Source organism: Lactuca serriola, chromosome 8 (assembly GCF_051521515.1).
Source record: "Lactuca serriola cultivar US96UC23 chromosome 8, Lser_US96UC23_V15, whole genome shotgun sequence".
NCBI lineage: Eukaryota > Viridiplantae > Streptophyta > Magnoliopsida > Asterales > Asteraceae > Lactuca > Lactuca serriola.
Genome location: NC_136415.1, coordinates 323,322,060 through 323,347,669, shown reverse-complemented (window position 1 = coordinate 323,347,669; position 25,610 = coordinate 323,322,060). Strand labels below are relative to the sequence as shown.

Sequence of the window (25,610 nt, the reverse complement as noted above, 5' to 3'; positions counted from 1 at the left end):
ATTGCTAATTCCGCGTGCAGATACGAAGGGTTGGACCTTCAACACTTAAACCCCTCTTACTCAGTAACAGTTAATATGACTTGCCGAGTTTTAAGAACAATTCGTCGAGTTCCAGACAATCTTAATAGGACTCGCCGAGTTGTTTATCCAACTCGCCGAGTCTAAGACCATCTTCATAGAACTCGTCGAGTTCCACTTTGGGACTCGCCGAGTCCCTTCGACCCATTTCCCATACAAACCAAATCTGAGACATGCAACGCTTCCAAACCATAAATCTATGCTCCTAGGGCATGCTTATCACGTAAAGTTGCAAACTTTACGTGCATGCATGGCCCTATAAGCTCCAAAAGGCAAATCCAATCTCTTTATGAGGTCATACACTCAATAGGGACCTCAATCACTTCAACCACAGAGACTTTATACTTCTAAGATGCCCATAAGGTCCAGATCTGAAGTCCTTTTAGAACATAGAGCATAAACACATGGAGTTTGAGGTTTTAGGGCTTGAAAACCACCAATTTGGGACAAAAATGGGATCTAATAAACTAGTGATCAAGGTAAGAACTTTTCTACCTGAATGAAAGCTTCTCACAGTGTAGATTCCGTATCTACCTCCCCTCCTTGCACTCTTCAACCTCCTCCTTCTTCTTCTAAGCTCCAAACCTCCTTCACAAAGCCAAAATCACTCACAAGAACAATATGGGGGCTAGGGTTTCGCTTTACAGCTCTCTGGAAGTGTTAGGGACAAAGGAGGCCAAGTTAGAGCGTTTAAATAGGGTGCAAACACCCGGGTTGGGGTTTTTGCCCAAACAGGGTCTACTCGCCGAGTCCAAAGCTCAGACCTCGCGTCTTATCCCGCTCCTACTCGGCGAATTGGTCCTTCAACTTGCCGAGTCCAAGGCAAAATGCATTATTTTAAAAATATTAATTACAAAGAGTACGTACCAGGAACCAGGTGCTACTTTTATATATATATATATATATATATATATATATATATATATATATATATATATATATATATATATATATATATATATATATATACACTTCAATTATCCCTACCCTCTTTCCACTTAACCCTACCCCTAATAATTACATTTAACTTTTTTTTTCCTTAAATAACTAATGATTATGTTTTTTTTTTTTAATTTTCTTTTAATATTTACTAGTTTATTTATTTTTTCTTTTATTAATCTTGTTTTTTTATTTTACTTATTTATTATTATATATATTATGGAAATTGTTTCGTATGAATAGTAAACTTCCATAATTTTTGTCTATTTTAGTCCCTGGACTTTATTTTGTTTTATTTGGCAGAATTGGTCCCTGTACTTTGGCAATTTTTGTCCTCATTTTTTAGGCAGTTTGACACTTTTGGTTCTTGTAATCGATATTTTTACATTTTTTAGGAACCTTTTAATATTTAAAGTTTGACTCAAAACTTTAACGGTTTGACAACTTTGATTCATTTTCTATTTAGGAACCTTTTAATATTTAAAGTTTGGCCACAAAACTTTAACGGTTTGACAAATTTAACGGTTTGACAACTTTGGTCCTCATTTTTTAGCTATTTTGACACTTTTGGTCATTGTAATCGATATTTTTACATTTTTTTAGGAACCTTTTAATATTTAAAGTTTGGCCACAAAACTTTAACGGTTTAACAGCTTTGATCCCTTTTCTACAATCTTTGTCTATTTTAGTCCCTAGACTTTATGTTGTTTTTTTGGCAGAATTGGTCCCTGTACTTTGGCAACCTTTTAATATTTAAAATTGGCCACAAAATTTTAACAGTTTGACAACTTTGATCCCTTTTCTATTTAGGAACCTTTTAATATTAAAAGTTTGACCACAAAACTTTATCGGTTTTACAACTTTAACAGACTTTATGTTGTTTTTTTTGGCAGAATTGGTCCCTGTACTTTGGCAACTTTGGTCCTCATATTTTTTTAGCTATTTTGACACTTTTGGTTCTTGTAATCAATATTTTTACATTTTTTAGGAACCTTTTAATATTTAAAGTTTGGCCACAAAACTTTAACGGTTTGACAACTTTGGTCCTCATTTTGTAGCCATTTTGACACATTTGGTCCTTGTAACCGATATTTTTACATTTTTTAAGAACCTTTTAATATTTAATGTTTGGCCACAAAACTTTAACGGTTTGATAAATTTGATCCCTTTTCTATTTAGGAACCTTTTAATATTTAAAGTTTGGCCACAAAACTTTAACGGTTTGACAACTTTGGTCCTCATTTTTTTAGCCATTTTGACACTTTTGGTCCTTATAATCGATATTTTTATATTTTTTAGGAACCTTTTAATATTTAAAGTTTGGGCACAAAACTTTAACGGTTTGACAACTTTGATCCCTTTTCTATTTAGGAACCTTTTAATATTTAAAGTTTGACCACAAAACTTTAACGGTTCGACAACTTTGATCCCTTTTCTAAAAACTTGCTAATTCCTATCGCTTTAATTCTTTAGCCATTTTGACACTTCTGGTCCTTATAGTCAAAACTTTTACATTTTTTCATAAAAACATGAACAAAACGGTTCGGGGCAAAGTTCGGGCTTGTCATCCTTGCACTTTTTACGTCTGTCATATTTATCGATTCTGAAACAACATTGAAAACATCTGACCCCCGCGTAGCGGGGGTAACCTTTCTAGTTATGATTTAATTTTTTTTTTGACATTTTGGTTGAAGACATTATTTAACATAAAAAAACGTTATTGACGTAATTATTATGTTTTTGTATTCCTGTTTCGAACAACGAATTTAAAAAAATATGACTTTTTGTTTTAAAAAACAATATGACGTTTTGTTTGTTTGTAAAACCAAAAAATCTTTAAACTTTTATCATTTTTTGTATAGTTAAAAAAATCTTTAATTTTAGTTGAACAAAAGATTTATAAAAGACATATATATCTATTTTAATAAAAAACGTATTTATATATATATATATATATATATATATATATATATATATATATATATATATATATATATGTATACGATATGTAGTTATACGTATTCATACAATACAAATTTACAAACCATAACAATAATAATAATAATAATAATAAATTATTTTTATTATTATTATTATTATTATTATTATTATTATTATTCTTTATAGGTTATATAGAACTCTAAGGTTTAGAATATATATATATATATATATATATATATATATATATATATATATATATATATATATATATATATATATATATATATATAGGAGAGTTCAATTGAGAAAAAAAAAAGGTTGAGAATAAGGGAATCATTCTCAGTCACTCATTTATTTTTGCCGCAAACGTCTCCGTCGTACCAGCGGAAATGAGAAAAGAATAAACATGTGTTTCCCAACAAAACATATTTCCTTAAATTATGTTAAACATTACCTTAATATATACAAAAACATAGTATTTTTCGTTTTTTTTTAATTTTTAAGAGTTATTTTTATCGAAAAATTATTTTAAATATACCAAAATTCATGATTTTTTATTCTCTACAAATAGACATCCATATTGATATAGTTTTAAAATAAAATAAATTTTTTTTTTATATTTTCAGCTATCGTTATTCATAAGTGAATAAAAATGAATCAAGTTTTTTCTACAGTACATTTGTTATTCATTTATGAATAAAAACTATGATTAATTTTTTTATATTTTAAGTATCATTCATATATGAATATAACATATACTAAACATAATATATTCATATTTAAATATTAGACGATTCATTCACTTGTGAATATTTCATAGTATATTCACTTGTGAATATTAAATGGTATATTCACTTATGAATATTAGATAGTATTTTCATATATGAATATTATATAGTATTACATGGTATATCAAATTTGAATAATACATAGTATATTCACTTGTGAATATTAGATAATATAATCACTTATGAATATTACACAGTATATTTACATATGAATATTACAATGTGTTTTCACAAATATATATAATTTTTATATGTTATTCACATATGAATAACATACAGACTTGCATATTCGTTTTTTTGTTTTAATAATCATATACTGATTCAAGTGAGAAAACATATTAATATATGAATATAACGTGGTAATTTAGTTTATGCATTTCATCAAACAGTTGGAGTGCATACAAGTTAACTATTTTAAAAATGTTAAAGACATCAAGTTATCAATTTCAAATCATCATATACTTCCGATTTCGACTTCAGACGTGACACCTATGTCTGATCGATTTCTCATTTTGATTTTGATTTCCGAAAATCCGATTGAGAACCTGTGAGTACCGATTCTGAGTCTTTCAATGTCGACCGTGACTGCGAGTCAAGAACTCTGATTCCAATTTCATGAACAACGAAGAAATTCCGATTCCAACTGATTTCGTTTGCGAATCTGGGAAATTCCAGTTCCAAACTTTAACAAATCGATGAAATTGATGAATTTGGGTTGTGAATTTGTCTTGAACGGCGAACCTCCCAGCTACGAATATTGATGATTGATTAACACTGGATGACATTGATAATGATTTAGTTGAAGAAATTTGGATGATTGTTTAAGGTTGGATGAACGAAGTCACGAACTGTTATCGAATTATAGTTACGTATTTGACATTGAAGGTTATTAACATATTTACAAGTTTGTCACCGCGTCTTTTTATACTTAGATTAAATGAGTGGCTGAAATTGATTCCCTCATTCTCAACCTTTTTTATTTTCTCAATTGAACCCAAATATATATATATATATATATATATATATATATATATATATATATATATATATATATATATATATAAAAGAAATAATTTGTAAACAACAATTTTTTACCATACACAACAATTTATGCATTAATAGTTATACAAACCTTATTGAACCAAATTGACAATTTAATTTAAATATGTAATGTTCCAAAAAAATAAAAATATTTTATTATGAAACATGAAAAACAAAGTTGTAATTAAAAATTGGAGAACTTTTGTTATAAAAGCTAACCATAAAAGTTACAAACCTTATTAAACCAAATTGACAATTTAATCAGAAATAAATATGTAATGTTCCAAAAAAGTAAAACTATTTTATTATGAAACATGCAAAGTTGTAATTAAAAATTCGAGAACTTTTGCTAAAAAATCAAACAAATTGGGTTAAAATGTAGAATAATATTTTGGAAGCTTTATAATAAATGTTTGCCAAAATCACCAAACAAATATTGCGAGAAATAAGCATAAAGGTCAAGAAATACGAATCACCATGACAAGTAAAAGACTTATTTAAAACATACAACTTATGACAACGATAGTGAAATACAGATATAGATAATTATGCCGCAACTCATCCATCTGAGTATGATCGGATCCTCCATGGCAAACTGCATGAATCCATTGTTCGCTATCCTCCTGTGCAATCCCAAGGCAGGAAACCGATCTTCGTAATTCATTCGGACACCTGAATCAACGTATGTTTTTACTCTCGACGAGTTTTCTGCTTCAAAAGCAATTCACGAAGCTCAGCTGCATCAATCTGGTTTCCATGACCTTCAGGCTTGTAGTAACCAGTAACCGGATCTGGAACCCACGCAGTCGATTTCGTCGAGTCTTCACCTCCTTTCTTCATCATCGTAACCACACTCCCCCTCACGGCTGCTTCCGATACGCCACCCTGCGATGCCGATGCATATCCGCGCCTGTAGAAAACATTCAATTCATTATCAGCAAAAAAAAAACTCTTGAACTACAATCACAATTCTCAAAGCATAAAATAGAAGCAAACGAAAACAACAAATCAAGTATGAGTGAGATGACCTGACAATAGCAGAAGAGTGATCAGCGATTAAAGAAGATAGAGTTTTAGCAGTGGAGATAGAGCGAGCCATTGGTTAACTTGATCGCTGCAACTACAGAAACTCCGACGTTGAAATTTCTGCAGCTGCAAGCAATTGTTTTAGTTATGGAGTTAGGGTTTATGAGGTGAAACTCAGAAATGAAGGAGGATTGTTATTTATAAAGGAGGGAAATAGGGTTTTTTATTTAAATTGGGCTGGATCAAGTGTAATGAGGTCCACATAACATTTACTGGCCCACCGGCCACCATCACAAAGAAAGGTCCATATTACGCAATATGTAATTGGCTTTTTGAAGAAGTAAAATAATTGATTAACCGGATTTATGCTGAAAGATTGAATTAAGGATTTTATGTGAAATCAATTTAACTTAATTTGATTAGCTTCAAACTATTTGTGATTTTTCTAAATTGTAATTTTTTTCCTTTTTCTTTTTGTTGTTTGCAATTTGCATTATTTGTCTCTGCCACCACCAAATTAAATTAAGGTGGAGACGTAAGTGTGTCATGCAATGCAATGATTAAAGATGGTAATAAACAAATAAACGGCAAAGAATAAAAAACATTATCGCACCGAAAGGAAGGAGGTGTCGATAATCGAGAAAGAAAGGTTTTGGGCGGCGGTGTTGAGGAAATCCCATGTGGGCGGTTACATTGAGTATACAGTAGGGGTCATGACTTTAAGAACGTCAACGCCTAATTCATATTTGGTGGAGGTTTTTTTTTTTTTTTTTTTTTTTTTTTTTTTTTTTTTTTTATTATGCATTTAGTAGACAAAACAGTAACATGTATTTCCATATTATTCGTCATTTTTATTTTTTAACTGGTTTTGTTTGTGGTTTTTGGTAATTCCAAAAACTAAAAACTTTCTCTCTTCATGTTTTGATTTGTTTTTGGTAATTCGAAAAACTAAAAAAAAAAAAAAACTAAAAACCTTTCTCTCTCCATGTTTTGATTTGCTTTGACTGGTCCAGTCAAATACTTTGGCTGACTCGGCCCATAGTTAGTATGTTTGATATAACCACATTGAGGCTTCTTACCCGATTTGTTTACCACTGATTCGGCCTTAGGAAAAATATAGTTGACTGTGTCATCATCCTCGTTTACCCCTTGTGCCTTCGACCATGGTTGTAGAACTCGCTACTCGGTACCTGTTTGGCCGACTACCGAGTAGCGAGTACTCGGGGAGTACTCAGATTCGGTAATTCATGTAAAAATATTTTTAAGGAAATTAGTATATCAAAATCATAAGTTAAAATAATAAGTAGATTGAAATATATAACAAAATTAGATACATGTGAATATACAAAAACCGAAAAACACACAATGGGCCTACTTCGTGAATAATTATTGAAAATTTAAGATATATATGTAGTAAAAATCACATGTGTGTGTGTTAAATAATAAATCATTAAGTATGTTATACATAATAATCACTGAGTTGGTCGATTTTTACAATAATGCTCACTTCAATAAGGGACGATCGGAAAGTACTCGGATTCTGTAACTCGCATCGGTAAGGGACTGAGTAGCGAGTACTCAGATGAGTAATCAGCCAACTCGGCGATTTTTACAACACTGCCTTTAACGCTTTCTTCCTCTCGATTGGCTTGCTGCCTTGCTCCCCCACTTCCTTATTATGAAGATATCGCCTCTATGTTCACAAGTTGTATCCGACCACCGGTTTCAACCACTGACCGCTGTTGTCACCCTCCTTGTCGACCACCACCTCCATCGTTACCTACCGCATTGGTCACCACTGTTGGTCCTTTCCTTTATTCTTGATCTCCACCTAATGTAACTTCAAATCAGTTTGTTTTTTTTTTAACTACAAATGACAGATTTTATGTTTTCTTCCTTGATTACAAGTTTATAGCTTTACCATTACAAGTTTATATCTTTACTATTGGATGTTCTAAAGCAAGTGACTTATTAGTACACAAAATTATAGAATCCAATAATTTCGTAAAGCAAAGCATGATAACTTTCAAAACAGACTTTGATGTAGAATTGTTTCATCCCAATTGATGAAGATTCCATTGCCACTGATAATGGAAAAGAAAATGGTGCAAAGAAAAAAAGACAAGGATGGAAATTAGTTACGTCAATTCATCTCAAGTTTTTAGACTTTTGGTGTAGAATTGTTTCAAAATTTTCATGTTTCTTATGGTAGTAAAAGAATTATTATCAAAATTATTGTTTGAGGGTAATATAGTTATTTTGTACAGTCAGTCAGATGTAAAATCAAATAGCAAGTTTCAGTCAGAAGCTAACTCGGTAAGAACTTTTAACTCAGTCAATCTCTAACCCATTCAGCTCTAACTTAGTACAATTCTCTCTCTCTCTCTCTCTCTCTCTCTCTCTCTCTCTCTCCCCCTCAAACCAAGGCTCTGATACCAACTTGTAACACCGTAAATTTCAAAACAATTTTTCACTTTTTTAAAAACATATTTTCATTCATAAACATTATAAAATCTCATCGTTTCACATATCAATCCAAATAACAGATCCCAAGATCATAATGTATAAAACTCCTCGGCGAGTTCCTCCGATGACAACTCTCATCTGACCTCTTAAGGTCATATCTGTTTCTCTAATCTATAGATCTGACTTCCCCACGACCAATAACCACGTAAAGGTCGAATCTTGACCCACATGCAACGTGTACAAGGCTTATCTTGGTGAAATTCCTTCTAACATGGCAACCTAGTCTCCTTTCCTCCACAAACCATCATAAAGCAGAATGGGGAAAGCTCTCTGGACCTCTATGGATCCAGATCTAAAGTCTAACATAGAAAGGGACCATAAACTCCACTTATCAAACCGAAAAAGGGCTATAGAAAACCCAAGATCATGGATCTTAGCCCAAAACATAAAGGGAGTTCGATTTGATACCTCAAACGTGTAGATCTGAACTTGAAAACCCTGGATCCACAACTCCCTTGACCTCTTCTTGCTGGAAATGACTTCTCCTTTGCTAAAACACACCAAAATCGATCAATATGGCCTTAACTCACTCTCAACTCGCTCAAGCTCTTAAGGGGAACTCTCTCTGGACAGGTAGCCGCACAAGAGAGCTATAAGGTCCTTTAAATAGGGCTCAGGTCCGGGGAATTAGGGTTTCAGCTTACAACGCGGACTCGTCGAGTCCACCCTTCCCGACTCGTCGAGTCCGTTCATTAATCCAGTCAACATTCGCGACCCTACTCGACGAGTCTACGACTCAACTCGTCGAGTCCCTCTCTTTTCTCACAAATAAATGAATAATAATAATACATGGAATACCGGATGTTACAAATACTCTCCAAGAGATCAAGATCTCAACTCATTGGTCCAAAAAGGGCACATGGCTTAATCATTAAGCACTTAATCTTGAAGGTTTCTTATCTATCAATTCCAGAAGGGTTCCTAGCATCATTACTAACATAACAATCCATGATTTACATATATGCATGTCCAATGCATGTCCTGAACTCCTATTAGGACAAAACAAGGGCTTTATGACCAAGATTTCATGCATGACACCAAAAATCATTCCTACTTCAGATCCAAAACACCAAAATACCCCAAATGGTATGGAGATTCATAAATTTGCAAACTTTATGAGATCTCACCACCTAAGCTCATCAAGACATGAAGAATAATGGACAAAACTAGAGATTTAGCAACTTAGCAAGGAAAAAAGTTGAGTCTTGGACACTCTCCAATGTCCATAAATATGCTAGTAGATGAAGATGATGCTTGCAAGGTGAATCTTCACACCAAAGGCTTCTTTCTCATTCAAAGACCACCACAAATACCAAAATGAGTTCACAAATGTAATAGATGTTAGGGTTAGGGTTTCTGATCTTGGGAGGGTGACGGAGGCTGAATGATCACGAAACCCTAGCCATAATGTCCTTTAAATAGGGCCAAAAGCCAAAAGATTAGGGTTTCCTCCAAAAACAATTGCCACGCCATGGCGGGTCATTTAATTCCCACAATCATAAAAATACCACCACACCATGGTGAAGCCCCCCATTATGTGGCCACCCAAAAAGTGAAAGTTTAACATTCATAAATTAACTCATACATGGAACGGGTGTTACAAATGTCATGGTCTCCTCTAGAATGTGTCCCGTTGACTGCATGACAAAAAACAGATTTCCAGATTTAACTCATCTAGCCATCCTACTTATAAATTCTAATGCAAATCATTTTACTCAATGACCTTTAAACCAATGTCGATACACTTCAGATGAACATAAGATAGATCCCTAATGATTCATTTCCTTGGAATAAACATCAAATTCTAAAATCATATCAAACCTACAAATGTATAAATAATATTAAACCACATTGATCATAGATGGTATTAAACAAATAAACCATATGCACACACACTAAATAACCTCATTGCTTTCTATATGATAGTTAAAGATGGTGGTTTAGGTAGTGGCGGGAGAATGGCGTGGTGGTAGCGGCTAAGGTAACAATAGTGGTGGTAGAGGATTAGGCAACGACAAAGGTCATGAATGTAGTGGTGGTTAAGGTGGGTGAAAGGGTGGAGGTGGTGACAGTGGAGATAACATTGGCGGTAACATAGGTGGCGATGGCAACGAAGGAGGTGGTGGTTGAAAAAGTTGTTGAAGAATATTACATAAAAAAGAATATTGCTGATTTTTTTTAGAGTTACAAGATCTATCAAATTTAGGCTTTATAGATTTATATTATTTTGAAACATAATCTTTAATATAAAAATAAAAGACAAACCTACATATATGGTCTATGTGGTTAGCAAAAAAAATAATTATAGGTCATTTTAAGGAATTTTGGACACGAAGGGATCTTTTCACATTTAAAACGAACACGAAAAATCCTTTTGTCTAATGATTTTAACTCTTTTCAGATAAATCACATGTGAAATGACATATTTGTTCTTCCTACCATAATGACCATTTATGTAAACTGTTCTTGTCATAAGGACCATTTATGTAATTTTGCCTATTTTTTATTATTATTATTATTATATATATATATATATATATATATATATATATATATATATATATATATATATATATTGTGTGGATATATTGTTTAATGTTTTTTCTTACAACTTTTTGACTTTTTGTTAGAGTAAATTTTAATGTTTTTTGACGTTTTGTTTGTTTATATATATATATATATATATATATATATATATATATATATATATATATTTTAAAGATTTCATGGTCAATGTAATTATAATTCGTAACATAATTTACTTATAATCAGTTTTTCCTTTTTCTTTTGTTCGTTAATATATATATATATATATATATATATATATATATATATATATATATATATATATATTGCCATTTCCTGATTTCCCCATCAGATCCAAGAAACAAACCACGAAAACCTTCATCATGTTTTTTGTATCGCCAGTGCTAGGATCAATCATGGGAAGCCTTGGACACCGGCTGATAGAGGTTTGTGATGACAACTCTTTATATCATCTTCTTGATTTCTTCTTCCAACGTCATTGACAACCGCTACATTCTCGTGGATTAGAGCCTCCTCGATTTTTTTGGGATTGGTGGTCTTTTTAAATTAGTTTGCTTGTGGTTTTGGTCCATCGAAAAACTAAAAAGACTAAAATACCCTTTTAAAGACAAAAAATTTCCATGCCTAAAATTCCTTAAAAAGACAAACGGTGGTTTTTTTTTGCTAGATCTAGCAAAAAAAAACCACCGTTTGTCTTTTTAAGGAATTTTAGGCGTAGATAATTTTTGTCTTTTAAGTAACTTCAGGCATGGAGAATATTTTTCATGTGTAAAATAAGCATGATATGTCATTTTTGTTAAGGATGTTTACTTGTTCAATTAACTCTCATGTGAAATAAGACATTTGTCATCTCTAACATAGGGGCAATTTATGTAATTTATTCCTGACATAGGACCATTTATATAAATTTGTTTATTATTTATTATTGTTTAAGAAAATTACAAAAATGGACTATATGGTAGAGTGTAATAAGCATATATAGTCCAACTTCATAAAAAATAGACAAACTTGGTCCTTGTCTTTTGTTGATATTACACAGATCGTCCTTAAGCAGTTAAATCTAAATTGGGAGCTATTAAATTCCTAATAAAATGATATTTTTACCATTTCTTTTTTGTTTTTTTATACTTTTATTTTATTAAGTTCTTTATTATTAAATTGGAAACGACCCTACTTCACCCTTACCACCACCATCGTCGCTCAATGCCACTACACCAAAGTTGATTTCCCACGAGATTAAGAACTACAAGATTGTTAGTCATATTTGCTTAGGTTGCAAGAGGAAGAGTTGATTGGTCATATACAAATCGATCCATCACCTGATGCATATCAATGGATTTCAGAAATTTGATCGGCTTCAGTAGATTTCAAAATTTTAGAAGATGAAAAAATAACCAAGAGCTAATATGACCAGAAGAATCCACAACATAACAGTCTTAGTTCTAATGATTTTGATTCAAACACAAACTTCATCAATTATAGGATGAACACATGGGCTTTGAGGTCTGGTTTATAGGTTATGATTTCCCCAAAGATATCCGCCAAGATAATCAGCAAACTAAAATTAGTCATCGACATCATCAAGATAGAACATACCTAAATTAGGTTCATTTTGATTTCGATTTCTAACTTTTGAGTTTCATCAGGAAAGAACAAACCCCAAAAATATAAATCTAAAAAAGAATAGGCAAACCCAAAAACGCAAACCTCGTTGGAAACCAGAAGAAGGTTGTCAATGACGTTGGAAGAAGAAATCAAGAAGATGATATAAAGAGTTGTCATCACAAACCTCTATCAGCCGGTGTCCAAGGCTTCCCATGATTGATCCTAGCACTGGCGATACAAAAAACCTGATGAAGGTTTTCGTGGTTTGTTTCTTGGATCTGATGGGGAAATCAGGAAATGGCACTATATATATATATATATATATATATATATATATATATATATATATATATATATATATATATATATATATATTAACGAACAAAAGAAAAAGGAAAAAATGATTATAAGTTAATTATGTTACGAATTATAATTACACTGACCATGAAATCTTTAAAATATATATATATATATATATATATATATATATATATATATATATATATATATATATATATATAAACAAACAGAACGTCAAAAAACATTAAAATTTACTCTAACAAAACGTCAAAAAGTTGTAAGAAAAACATTAAACAATATATCCACAATATATATATATATATATATATATATATATATATATATATATATAAAATAATAAATAATAGGCAAAATTACATAAATGGTCACTATGGTAAGAAGAACAAATATGTCATTTCACATGTGATTTATCTGAAAAGAGTTAAAATCATTAGACAAAAGGATTTTTCGTGTTCGTTTTAAATGTGAAAAGATCCCTTCGTGTCCAAAATTCCTTAAAATGACCTATAATTAATTTTTTTGCTAACCACATAGACCATATATGTAGGTTTGTCTTTTATTTTTATATTAAAGATTATGTTTCAAAATAATATAAATCTATAAAGCCTAAATTTGATAGATCTTGTAACTCTAAAAAAAAATCAACAATATTCTTTTTTATGTAATATTCTTCAACAACTTTTTCAACCACCACCTCCTTCGTTGCCATCGCCACCTATGTTACCGCCAATGTTATCTCCACTGTCACCACCTCCACCCCTTCACCCACCTTAACCACCACTACATTCATGACCTTTTCCGTTGCCTAATCCTCTACCACCACTATTGTTACCTTAGCCGCTACCACCACGCCATTCTCCCGCCACTACCTAAACCACCATCTTTAACTATCATATAGAAAGCAATGCGGTTATTTAGTGTGTGTACATATGGTTTATTTGTTTAATACCATCTATGATCAATGTGGTTTAATATTATTTATACATTTGTAGGTTTGATATGATTTTAGAATTTGATGTTTACTCCAAGGAAATGAATCATTAGGGATCTATCTTATGTTCATCTGAAGTGTATCGACATTGGTTTAAAGGTCATTGAGTAAAATGATTTGCATTAGAATTTATAAGTAGGATGGCTAGATGAGTTAAATCTGGAAATCTGTTTTTTGTCATGCAGTCAACGGGACACATTCTAGAGGAGACCATGACATTTGTAACACCCGTTCCATGTATGAGTTAATTTATGAATGTTAAACTTTCACTTTTTGGGTGGCCACATAATGGGGGGCTTCACCATGGTGTGGTGGTATTTTTATGATTGTGGGAATTAAATGACCCGCCATGGCGTGGCAATTTTTTTTGGAGGAAACCCTAATCTTTTGGCTTTTGGCCCTATTTAAAGGACATTGTGGCTAGGGTTTCGTGATCATTCAGCCTCCGTCACCCTCCCAAGATCAGAAACCCTAACCCTAACCTCTATTACATTTGTGAACTCATTTTGGTATTTGTGGTGGTCTTTGAATGAGAAGGAAGCCTTTCGTGTGAAGATTCACCTTGCAAGCATCATCTTCATCTTCTAGCATATTTATGGACATTGGAGAGTGTCCAAGACTCAACTTTTTTCCTTGCTAAGTTGCTAAATCTCTAGTTTTGTCCATTATTCTTCATGTCTTGATGAGCTTGGGTGGTGAGATCTCATAAAGCTTGCAAATTTATGAATCTCCATACCATTTGGGGTATTTTGGTGTTTTGGATCTGAAGTAGGAATGAGTTTTGGTGTCATGCATGAAATCTTGGTCATAAAGCCCTTCTTTTGTCCTAATAGGAGTTCAAGACATGCATTGGACATGCATATATGTAAATCATGGATTGTTATGTTAGTAATGATGCTAGGAACCCTTTTGGAATTGATAGATAAGAAACCTTCAAGATTAAGTGCTTAATGATTAAGCCATGTGCCCTTTTTGGACCAATGAGTTGAGATCTTGATCTCTTGGAGAGTACTAGTAACATCCGGTATTCCATGTATTATTATTATTCATTTATTTGTGAGAAAAGAGAGGGACTTGACGAGTAGGGCCGCGAATGTTGACTGGATTAATGAACGGACTCGACGAGCCGGGAAGGGTGGACTCGACGCGTCCGCGTTGTAAGCTGAAACCCTAATTCCCCGGACCTGAGCCCTATTTAAAGGACCTTATAACCCTCTTGTGCGGCTACCTGTCCAGAGAGAGTTCCCCTTAAGAGCTTGAGCGAGTTGAGAGTGAGTTAAGGCCATATTGATCGATTTTGGTGTGTTTTAGCAAAGGAGAAGTCATTTCCAGCAAGAAGAGGTCAAGGGAGTTGTGGATCTAGGGTTTTCAAGTTCAGATCTACACGTTTGAGGTATCAAATCGAACTCCCTTTATGTTTTGGGCTAAGATCCATGATCTTGGGTTTTCTATAGCCCTTTTTCGGTTTGATAAGTGGAGTTTATGGTCCCTTCTATGTTAGACTTTAGATCTGGATCCATAGAGGTCCAGAGAGCTTTCCCCAGTCTGCTTTATGATGGTTTGTGGAGGAAAGGAGACTAGGTTGCCATGTTAGAAGGAATTTCACCAAGATAAGCCTTGTACACGTTGCATGTGGGTCAAGATTCGACCTTTACGTGGTTATTGGTCGTGGGGAAGTCAGATCTATAGATTAGAGAAACAGATATGACCTTAAGAGGTCAGATGAGAGTTGTCATCGGAGGAACTCGCCGAGCTTATAAGGGTCTCGACGAGTCGAGTTGCCTCGCGATTTGCAACCTGTGATGACCCATTGAGTAATGGGTTGACTCAGCGAGTCGAGTGAGGACCAAGGGCGAAGAGGACACGCATGTACTTGCCGAGTAACGCGAGTGCACTCGACGAGTCGGGTCAAAGTTTGACCGTTGACTTTGGGTGACTTTTATGGTTTAGTCATTGTTTGGACTTATGATCCATTAGAGGGGTAGAATGGTCTTTTACCCTTCTTAGAGAACTTATATAGAGGGGTTGGCCTAGCCTGAAGAAGTTGTATTAATTAGAGTAATTATTTATGTGATCAGGCGGAGGCTAGTGCAATATTTCAGAGTTCGAGGTTTACCACGTTACCGAGGTGAGTCTTCTCACCATACTTTACCTAGAGTGGTAATTAGAGTTATGTGACAGAGTATATTGTATGCTATGTGTTATCTATATGATTCTGTGCTATAGGTGATTCAGAGTTTACAGAGTTAGGACCGAATGGTCCACATAGTTAGGACCAGAGGGTCCACAGAGTTATGGGACTGGAGGGTCCCACTGAGACACTTTGACCAGAGGGTCATACAGAGTTATAGCCTCGAGTGGATAATATGTGTTGCATGTGGTATTTTGGGGAACTCACTAAGCATTTATGCTTACAGTGTCTGGTGTTATGTGTTTCAGGTACCAGTGAGGATCGCGGGAAAGCGCCGACATGATCAGTACACACACTAGGAGTTTTATACATTATGATCTTGGGATATGTTATTTGGATTGATATGTGAAACGATGAGATTTTATAATGTTTATGAATGAAAATATGTTTTTAAAAATGTGAAAAATTGTTTTGAAATTTACGATGTTACAAGTTGGTATCAGAGCCTTGGTTTGAGGGATTTGGGTGCACCTTCGGGCGTATCTGAACTCAAACTGAGGATTTGAGAGAATTTCAAATAAAATCACAAATTTTTCTCAAATAGTAAAAGTTTTGAAAATAGCAGAGCAGAGCAGTGTGTATGATCAACCAGCGCTCGAACGGTGATTTTCCCAAAATACCCTTATATTATGTGTTATGAGATATGAGATAACGTGTTATGCATGCTAGAGTAGGCTATGTATTCTTATTAGGACTAGAGTGGCCTGATTTGTGATGCCTTAGCCTAGGGGTTTTGCTGCTAGGAGATGCTTGAGAGTGAGTAGATAGCAGCGAGGAGCTATGAGCGATCTGCTAGAGAGTAGACTATGCATAGTGAGAGTAGAGTACTTGGGATTTGGAATCCAAGGAGGAGGACTTGGGGTGAATACTGATGCGGTGTGGATGGTAGTATTGGGCCCGTACTACTGAAGACACCGGATCAATGTGCAGCCCAAGTAAGAATCCTTAAGGTACCAGGGATCGAGTAGGAATGGGATATTGAGTGTGTGTACGCTCGAGCGAGTCTCTGATATTTTGTGTTGTATTTCAGAGAGACATCATGGTTGGGACACGCCACACACCTGAGAGCAGTGGTGTCAGTGACGAGGAGATCCGTAGGTTGATCCATGAGGAGGTGGCTGTTGCCATCCACGCAAAGATTCCAGAGATGTTCGGGTCTATTAAGACCACGCTGATTGAGACTTTTGATAAGAGATACGTATCGGTTACTGAGGTTGCAGCTACCGCAGCTGTTGCTGCTGCCAGACCTCAAGGTGGTGATGCGTTGCTGTTCCTAGAGTTCAGCAACACGAAGCCACCAGAGTTTGATGGGACGTAGGATCCAATTGCTGCGATGAGATGGGTTTATGATATTGAGGGATGCTTCTATACGTGTTCATGCCCGGAGCATCTGAGGGTTCGGTTCGCGCTGAACCAGCTTCGCTTGGGAGCAAAGGACTGGTGAAAGTTTGTTACAACGCACTATTCACCTGCTGATCTTGCCGCGGTGACTTGGAGAGGTTCACCGCCATGTTCCGTGATAAGTACGTCCCCCCGGTGGAAAGGGAGCGATTGGCCCAGGAGTTTCTGACCCTCAAACAGGAGATAATTCTTATATCTCCGCTGGCACTAAACGGTAGGGAGACTTAGCTATAGGAGTAGCTCCGGGGATTAAGTCGATACGAAACTCGACTTGACGTTCGGGAGGAATTCCTGGGAGATCTTCAGGAAAGACATCAGGAAAGTTGCAGACTTCGGGGATGCTCTCGAGGTCTTTAACTTTTTGCGTCCCATCAACAACATGAGCTAGAAACGCATAGAATTCCTTCCGTAGGTACTTCTGAGCTTTGATGCATGAGATGCTACGAGGGTTCGAACTAAGTTTGTCACCATAAATCACGAGGGCTTCGCCAGAGGGAAGGTTGAGGCGAATAGCTTTTTCAAAACAAAGGATATCAACACGATTGGGGCTCAACCAATCCATACCGATAATGACATCGAAAATCTTGATAGATACAGGCATAAGATTGATAGGAAAGGAATGATTGCCTAAGGTAAGAATACATCCTATGAATATGTCGTTCGTGCTCTCTTTCTCTCCGTTGGCCATCTCAACGGTGAACGTTTCGGTTAAAGGTTGGGATTTACATTTGATTAGGTGTTTGAATGCATGACTAACAAAACTCCTTTCTGCACCAGAATCGAAAAGAATGCATGCATGAGAGTTGTCAAGGAGGAACGTACCCGTAACAACGGTAGGATCACCGACCGCTTCATTCTGGCCCATTGCCAAAACTCTCCCTGTATTTCCGCTAGTCGTTGTCTTGGGGCAATTTCTCTTGAAATTCCCAACCTCTCCACATCCATAACAAGCTTGACTAGAACCTGCTCCCGCGGTCTGGTTGGTGGGTTGGGCTAGCACCTTGCAGTATCGAGCTGTGTGACCCTTCTTCCCACAGCTGTTGCAACTCAACTCACGGCAGGGTCCGTGATGATGGAAGTTACACTTGTTGCACAAAGGTAGTTTCCCAGCATAAACACCGGTAGGAGTTTGGGTGGTTGGAACAGTAGTTGGTGCAGCAGCAGGAGCAGTAACAGCATGAACTGCCACTGTTTGTTGTTTCTTGGAGGGCTCCTGTGAAGACTGATCCTTGCGTTTGTTCCATGATTTCTTCTTTTTCCCACCACTTTCCTTCTGTGGCTCAGAAACAGCTGCCACTTCGTCTAGATCAACCCCATTATCGATCAGAATTTGTGCTAGATCCTTGGCGCTCTCAAATGTAGTCGGTCTAGCAGCCAAGACATTTCCCTTGGTGGGTTGTGTCAGCCCCCAGATGTACCTATCAATTTTATTGCTTTTCGGGGTGACCATTCCCGGACAGAGAAGCGCCAGATCACAGAATCTAGCAGTGTAAGCAGCAATGTCAGAACCCTTCATCTTCAAGTTCCAAAGTTCGTGCTCCAACTTTTGCACCTCGCCCCTCGGGCAGTATTCAGCCAGCATGAGTTCCTTCAGTCTTTCCCAACCCAGGGCATTAGCTACTGGAAGGGTTAGGGTTTTAACTCGACCATTCCACTAGGTCAAAGCTCTGTCAGTGAAGGTGCAGGCGGCGAACTTCACCTTGTTGGCTTCGGAACAGGCGCAAATTTCAAAGATGGATTCGATCTTCTTGAACCATCGACTCAGAGTGATGACTCCTCCATTTCCGTCGAAGGACTTGGGTTTCGCGGTCATGAAGTCCTTGTAGGAACATTCCTTTTGTTGTCCCTGACTTCCGTCTTGTCTTTGTGGGTCGGTTCCACCTCCAGCCCCACCAGAGTTCACTTGTGCCATTGCTGCAGTCACGGCGGCTGTAACTACTGCCTGAAACATGACGGGGTCGAACTGAGGGGGTGGTGGTGGTGGTGGCGGAGTGTTGTCGTTTCTTCTGATGGGTCTTGGTCGAGGAGGCATCTTTCTCTAGAAACAATAAGGAAGAAGAGGATGGTAAGTCCTCAAGATATATAAAAATAATATATATCTCATCCTGATAATGATAGTGTTCTACCCCGCGATAAGCACAGAAAGTTTACTAATGTAACTAAGTTATCGCTATGAAATAGATAGGAAGTAACACTAAGAATGAATCTCCTCACTGAATTTGGCTCTAGTGAAATACTCCTATAGTATTTTCTAGTGAATGTTTTTGGTAAGTTTTAGGCCTGCTGTAACACCACCGTCACTCCCAAGCACATGTTGGTCACGTTTTGACTGAATATAGTTGATCAGGCTATATTCACCCGAAACATGATTACATAACTGCCCAGGTTTGACCGTAGTGTCCCAACATCCAAATACTTTTTGTGTTTTCCACTAATGACACGAATTCTGTTAGGTATGCATGCTCGTATACTTTTATAAAAAATATTTATATTTTTGAAAGTATATTTTTAGTGTAGAGCACTTAGGCCTCTTTAGTGTTTATAGCTGTATACCATGTAAGGTTCGGTATACTAGTTCGCTATAAACAAGGGCTCTGATACCAATCTGTCACACCCCAAAACCAGAATGGCGGAAATGTTCTGGGTGGAGGACATCATGTATAGCATCACAACCAATGTATAATAGCAACCATAGCAACACAACCATCACAGTGTATAAATATATGAAAAGGTTTACATCAGTTTGAAAACTTGTTTGAATTACATCAGAGAGTATATAAAATATAAACATGAGACTCTTATTGCTCCAGCTTCTCAAAAATCCAGAAGGTACCTGTCTACTGATTTCCTGAGAATACAAGCAGTTTGAAAGTATCAGCGTAAAGCTAGTGAGTTCATAAGCAGTAGTTTGTAATGAAAACTTGTCGATGAGCTCATAAAAGTGTTTTGTATAGTTTCAAGAAAATATGATATTTTCTTTAGTGAAAATGTAGTGTTCTCAATTCTGTATGAAATCGTGAATGTTTGTTACTGAAAACCGTAGTGGTATGCGAAAATAATACTTCATGTGACTAGCTAATGCTAATCATGATATATAAGTATTTCGTATGTTCCGTTCTATTTGAAAACTCTGAAAGTTCTCCCGTGGTAGCGTGTAGTGGTTCTATTTAGGGTGAATAAAACTATTGAAGAGTGCCGGGTTGCAAACTAAAGATAATTTATACATAATGTGAGTCGTATAACCATACTTGGTATGACTAGAGACCTTTCCAACGTTCTTCAGGCGTCGAGTTAAATGAAATTTGTCACCCTAGGCATGCCTACCTAACTGTAGCTAGCAGTTCGGGTGTGGGATTGTCAGTCCCGAATAGATCTATTCACAAATCTCACGCTCTCCCTCCAGGAGACTCTGGTTATACTATGATAGGATTTATCCCTGTACACCAAAGAGTACAGTAGTGAAGTAGCGCCTCACAGTATCGTACAATCTAGTTTACATGTAGTGTAGTAGCGTTCTACTGTAGTGAAAATCTGAATGTATACCGTTCGTAGTGATAATTACAATTATGAAAACGTGATAAAGTAGTGATGCAAACTGTAAACTATTTTTGTCTTAGTGCATACATTTAGTAGTGAAAGTTTCTATACTTGTTATGTTTAGAAAAATCCCAAACTATACCGATTATAGTTTGCATGTATAACGTAGTGAATAGCGAATCCGGAAAACTATGCAATTTTAGTGAAAAAGGACCCTTATGCTCAACACAGTACAAAAGGGTTAAAGTATGAGAATTTGCATGAGTTTTGAAAACATTTATGTTTAGCTTGTATTCCCCCCCCCCTGAAAACATTAAAAATACAGAAAAATGTAGGGGTATGAACTCACCTTGGGTGATTTAAATGAAGGATCGATACGGAATGCGGGATGTTCAAGTGAAGCCTTGAACACGATTTGATCCTAATCAACAAATAATGACACATAAAGGAGTCAAATGATGGTATTTCACCACTAGATGTGATTAAGAACCATTCTAAGAACTTGGGACTACTTGCACTAAGTGTTAGGACCTCAAAGGATTGCATGAGTGAGGTGTATGGCCACTTTAAAGGTGTGTACGACCATGGGTGTGCGGTCGTACACTCATGATGGGAGGTGCCTTTGAGGTGTTTTCATGGTCCATACTTGCATCCATGAAGTGTCCTAGGCCCATCCTATGGTGTGTGTGTATGATCGCACAAATGTGTGTGTTGCCGCACACAGGAGTGTGTTGTTGTACACAGGAGTGTGCTGACGCACACACGAGTGTGCTGTCGTACACACGAGTGTGCTGCCGCACACATGAGTGTGTGGTCGCACTCCTTCAACGAGATGAAGAACATGACGGGACTTTCATGATTCAAGGCCTAGATCAAGAGGTTCTTCATGCACAACAAGTTAAGGGATGGATTACTCACGTTTTTTAAGCTTTGGAAGGTTCAAAGTTGGAGAAACTTGATAGGAAATGATGTTGTGTGCTGCCAAGGTGCTAAAGGAATGAAAGGAAGGGGCTACCCTTTATATAGGAGTGTGAGTGTTGTCAAAAGTGAGTGTGCTTCCAAGGGAGTGGGTGTGTGGCCGCACACCCGTGTGTACGGCCATACACTCCTCCAAGAGGTGTGTATGGCCTAATTTTCTCACTATTCAACACTCTAACTCATTCCTAAACTCAACCTTGGTTATATATAATGGCTTAGAACACTTAAATGACCCCTTGAATAGCACTAGAAATCGACAAAACAAGTTGAATATTGATTGAATTGATTAATTGTACAAGATTGAAATTCTGGGTTGTCACAAAACCTAATATCCTGAAACGAAAATTCGAGAATGAGAAAGGGAGTTGTTCAACTCAAGGACCTATTGAAAAATGAATATTGATTGAATTGATTAATTGTACAAGATTGAAATTCTGGGTTGTCACAAAACCTAATATCCTGAAACGAAAATTCGAGAATGAGAAAGGGAGTTGTTCAACTCAAGGACCTATTGAAAAACAACGAATTAGGGTAGTCAATACCCCTGTCAGCCCTACTATTCCAACACCAACCACACCATAGTTGGGAAACCTCCCATACTGCAGCGAATGCAACTACCATCATTATTGAGTTTGCCGAGTGTTGCATTGCAATAGATGCAACAAGAAGGGACACACCGCCCGCATCTATAGGACCCCATTCGAGTTCATCACTCCGACTACCAATGTTGGGACTATTCCAATATGTCACCTATGTGGTGGAGTAGGACATTTTAAGAAAGACTGTCCAACAGAGAAGAACGACAAGGAGGCCAGAGGAGTTTGACCCTATGTCATACCCCGCTAAAGCGAAAACGCAAGATATGACAGCGATAAAGGTTTCATTGCAAAAGATAAAGATACATCACCATAGCAGTATTTAAAAGTTTACAACCCATAGTTTAAAAAGAAACAAAGTACAAGTTTTTCCAAAACAACATTGTTCAAAATATAGCTTCATAATAGCTTCAACACGATGCGGCATGCTCTATGATGATGAATCTTTACATCCACTTACTAATTATTTCCTGAAAAATCATGTAAAACGAGCGTCAACTATAAAAAATAGTTGATGAGTTCACAAGTTTATAAAATCGAGCTTGAAATAAGGTTTTTCGTAATACAAGTACATTGCTTTAATGATAAACAAAGTTGATTGCTATTAATGAATAGAAGTTTATTGCTATAATGAGAAACGAGTTTGTATGTGTATGAGCGAACAATGAGTCTCAACCAAACCTATGACTGAAGCCCTATCGAGATCTATGCTTATCGTTCCATAGATGAATATGGTATCATGCACTCCAGCGATTCGGGCGAGTGAGGAGTTGTCAATTCCTAATAGCGCTATCCATAATGACCATTGGCTCAAAGAGTTAATGGTTAGAGATAAGGGAAGGGCCTTAGTACGATAAGTTCTCATGTTCCGTGTTGCATATACATACATAAAGAAACATAGCAATACAATAGCAATCATGTTTGATAATAATCAATTTAAATACAACATACAAATAATAGTTTTTCTGGACATGCTTTTCCACCCCAAAACATAAAACTGAAAATAGGGGAGTGCGTGAATACTCACAATGTTTCGAGTAGGTACAAGTGGTACGGAATGCACCAACGTCTTACTACCGGGATCCTACGACATCAAACACACACTAGTGAGTTTCCATGTCGAAATCTAATGCTAATATACTAAATTCTACATATAGTGAAATGCCAATTTATGTTTTAGTATTTGATTTTATATTAATTGGTTACAATTTTTCTGAAATAACGAAATTCTACAAGTCGTGCAATTAATTACAACTTTGGAATATAAATTTTCCAAATTTTTTTTATAACAACATAAATTCACGAAAAATAGCATTCAAAGGATAAAAGTTCTCAAACTTTTTATTTATCTGATATTACACAATACTAAGCTGGGAAAGATATAAAAATGGATTTCCAAGCTGTTTAATTATATTTTATGATTTTTGAGCATTTATTCCAATAAAAATGGAAATAAATATAAAACAGTTTCCAAAATTACCCAAACTTTTTATTTAACTGTTATTGTACATAAATATGCTGGTAAAAATATAAAAGATATTTTTCAGTGGGTATTTCTATTTTTCCTTGTTTTATTCCTTTAAATAATCATTAATTGAAGAAATAATATTAAACAGTTAAAATAAATTACCAAAAATTTTTGTAACATCATCTACAGTATAAATAACCTGGGAAAAATATCAAAAGTGGTTTTCATAATGTATAATCTGGTTTTGGGTATTTATGTGTAATTAACTTTAGAAAATAAGAGAAAAATAGTTTACAGTAGAGAAAAATCCTCAAAAATTTTATGTAACCTCCTACTGTACGATATGATGTTCTGGTAAATTTTCATGAATTTTGGATAAGCAGAACTATTTTTCCCATTTTAAAACCATTATAATTACAAAAAAAAAATCGGGAAAAATAGCAAGGCATGATGAAAAATGTTGAAATTATTTTTCTGTGTCACCCATCATAGGTAAGGTATGCGAAAATTGTTAGATAAAATTTTTACACTCTCTAAAGTGGTTTTGTGATTTATTATATCTTAACAAAAAGAAAATCGGAAATCATACCAAACAGCAACAAAAATTGATGAAATTTATTGAGGAGTCATTATCCATCATATGGGTCATCCATGAATTTGTTGCGGATTTATTGACCTCTGGAAGTATTTTATGTGATTTATGCCCTTGGTTTCTAGCAATAATTTTAATAAATCAAAGAAATAATAAAAACTTTTGGTATTTTACAGATTATCACATGCATGTGAGGGCTTTCAAAAGCAAAAATGTTCAAAATTTATTCAGAAGAGAAATAGGGGTATTGAACCCAAACAAGTTAAGAAATGTTGCATGCAATGGTGCATGAGATGTAAATGTGGCTGAAGTTCATGAATTTGTGTAGCCCATTCAGTGAGGTTTTAAGCCACGAAATTTCAGCCATCATTCACTGGATATATTAAGTTTCTAAATTATTTTTCCTCAGATTTATGGTTGGGTTTAAGGCCATTGATCATGCAAGGAAAAAATGGTGATCACAGAAAAAGAGCTGTTTGCGCAACTATTTTGTAAAAATTTCCAAAAATTGGATATTTAATATTTTACAGTGAGACCAGTTGGTTTTGAAATTTAACTCATTGAAATATCCAATACAAAAAGAATATCATGATTTGGTTAAGTAATGACCGAGTTATGGTCGTTCAAAGTTGAACAAAGTAATCTGGCAGATTGCATGTTTGCTTTGAGTGCATTCTTAGGACATTTTGACAAGAACATCATGCATGCCTTTGTTAAGGTCCGATTTCTAGCACATGCATGGAGTGAATGAGCATCCAAGATGTACTAGAAATGTTTTAAATGCTTTTGATCATGCAAGAACACAAAAGAAATGGAGAAGAAGATGTAATACTTGTTTTTGAAGTCACATGAACATATGTGCATCATTTTCACTCCTTGCATGGGTTTGATCCCGGATTTTCACCATTTCAAACACATGCATTGTGTTATGGTGAGAATCTACAAACCACAAGGGGAAAATAAAGATTTCTAGCCATGGAAAGGCATAGAATCCGAAAAGAAGAGAAAACTAAGAAGAAAAGGAAGTAGAATCATGAAACTATG

At 35.4% G+C, this 25,610-nt stretch overlaps 1 protein-coding gene across 1 annotated transcript; it reads right to left on the bottom strand.

The window, feature by feature from the left end:
• Nucleotides 1–5,166: 5,166 nt before the first annotated feature.
• On the bottom strand, nt 5,167–5,997 carry LOC145070452 (protein SENESCENCE-ASSOCIATED GENE 21, mitochondrial-like). Its single transcript, XM_079017395.1, has 2 exons — nt 5,816–5,997; nt 5,167–5,697 (listed from the first exon to the last, which is right to left on the bottom strand). Exons 1-2 carry the CDS (start codon nt 5,884–5,886, stop codon nt 5,478–5,480), a joined length of 291 nt encoding a protein of 96 aa, XP_078873521.1. The 5' UTR covers nt 5,887–5,997; the 3' UTR covers nt 5,167–5,477.
• Between the last annotated feature and the right edge of the window lie 19,613 nt (nt 5,998–25,610).

What these genes read in the sequence shown, in the direction of transcription:
- LOC145070452 (XM_079017395.1), bottom strand. Translation starts at nt 5,886, where the DNA reads ATGGCTCGCTCTATCTCCACTGCTAAAACTCTATCTTCTTTAATCGCT. An exon ending in CACTCTTCTGCTATTGTCAG is followed by an intron (nt 5,698 to 5,815) that starts GTCATCTCACTC and finishes TGTTTTCTACAG; the next exon opens with GCGCGGATATGCATCGGCAT.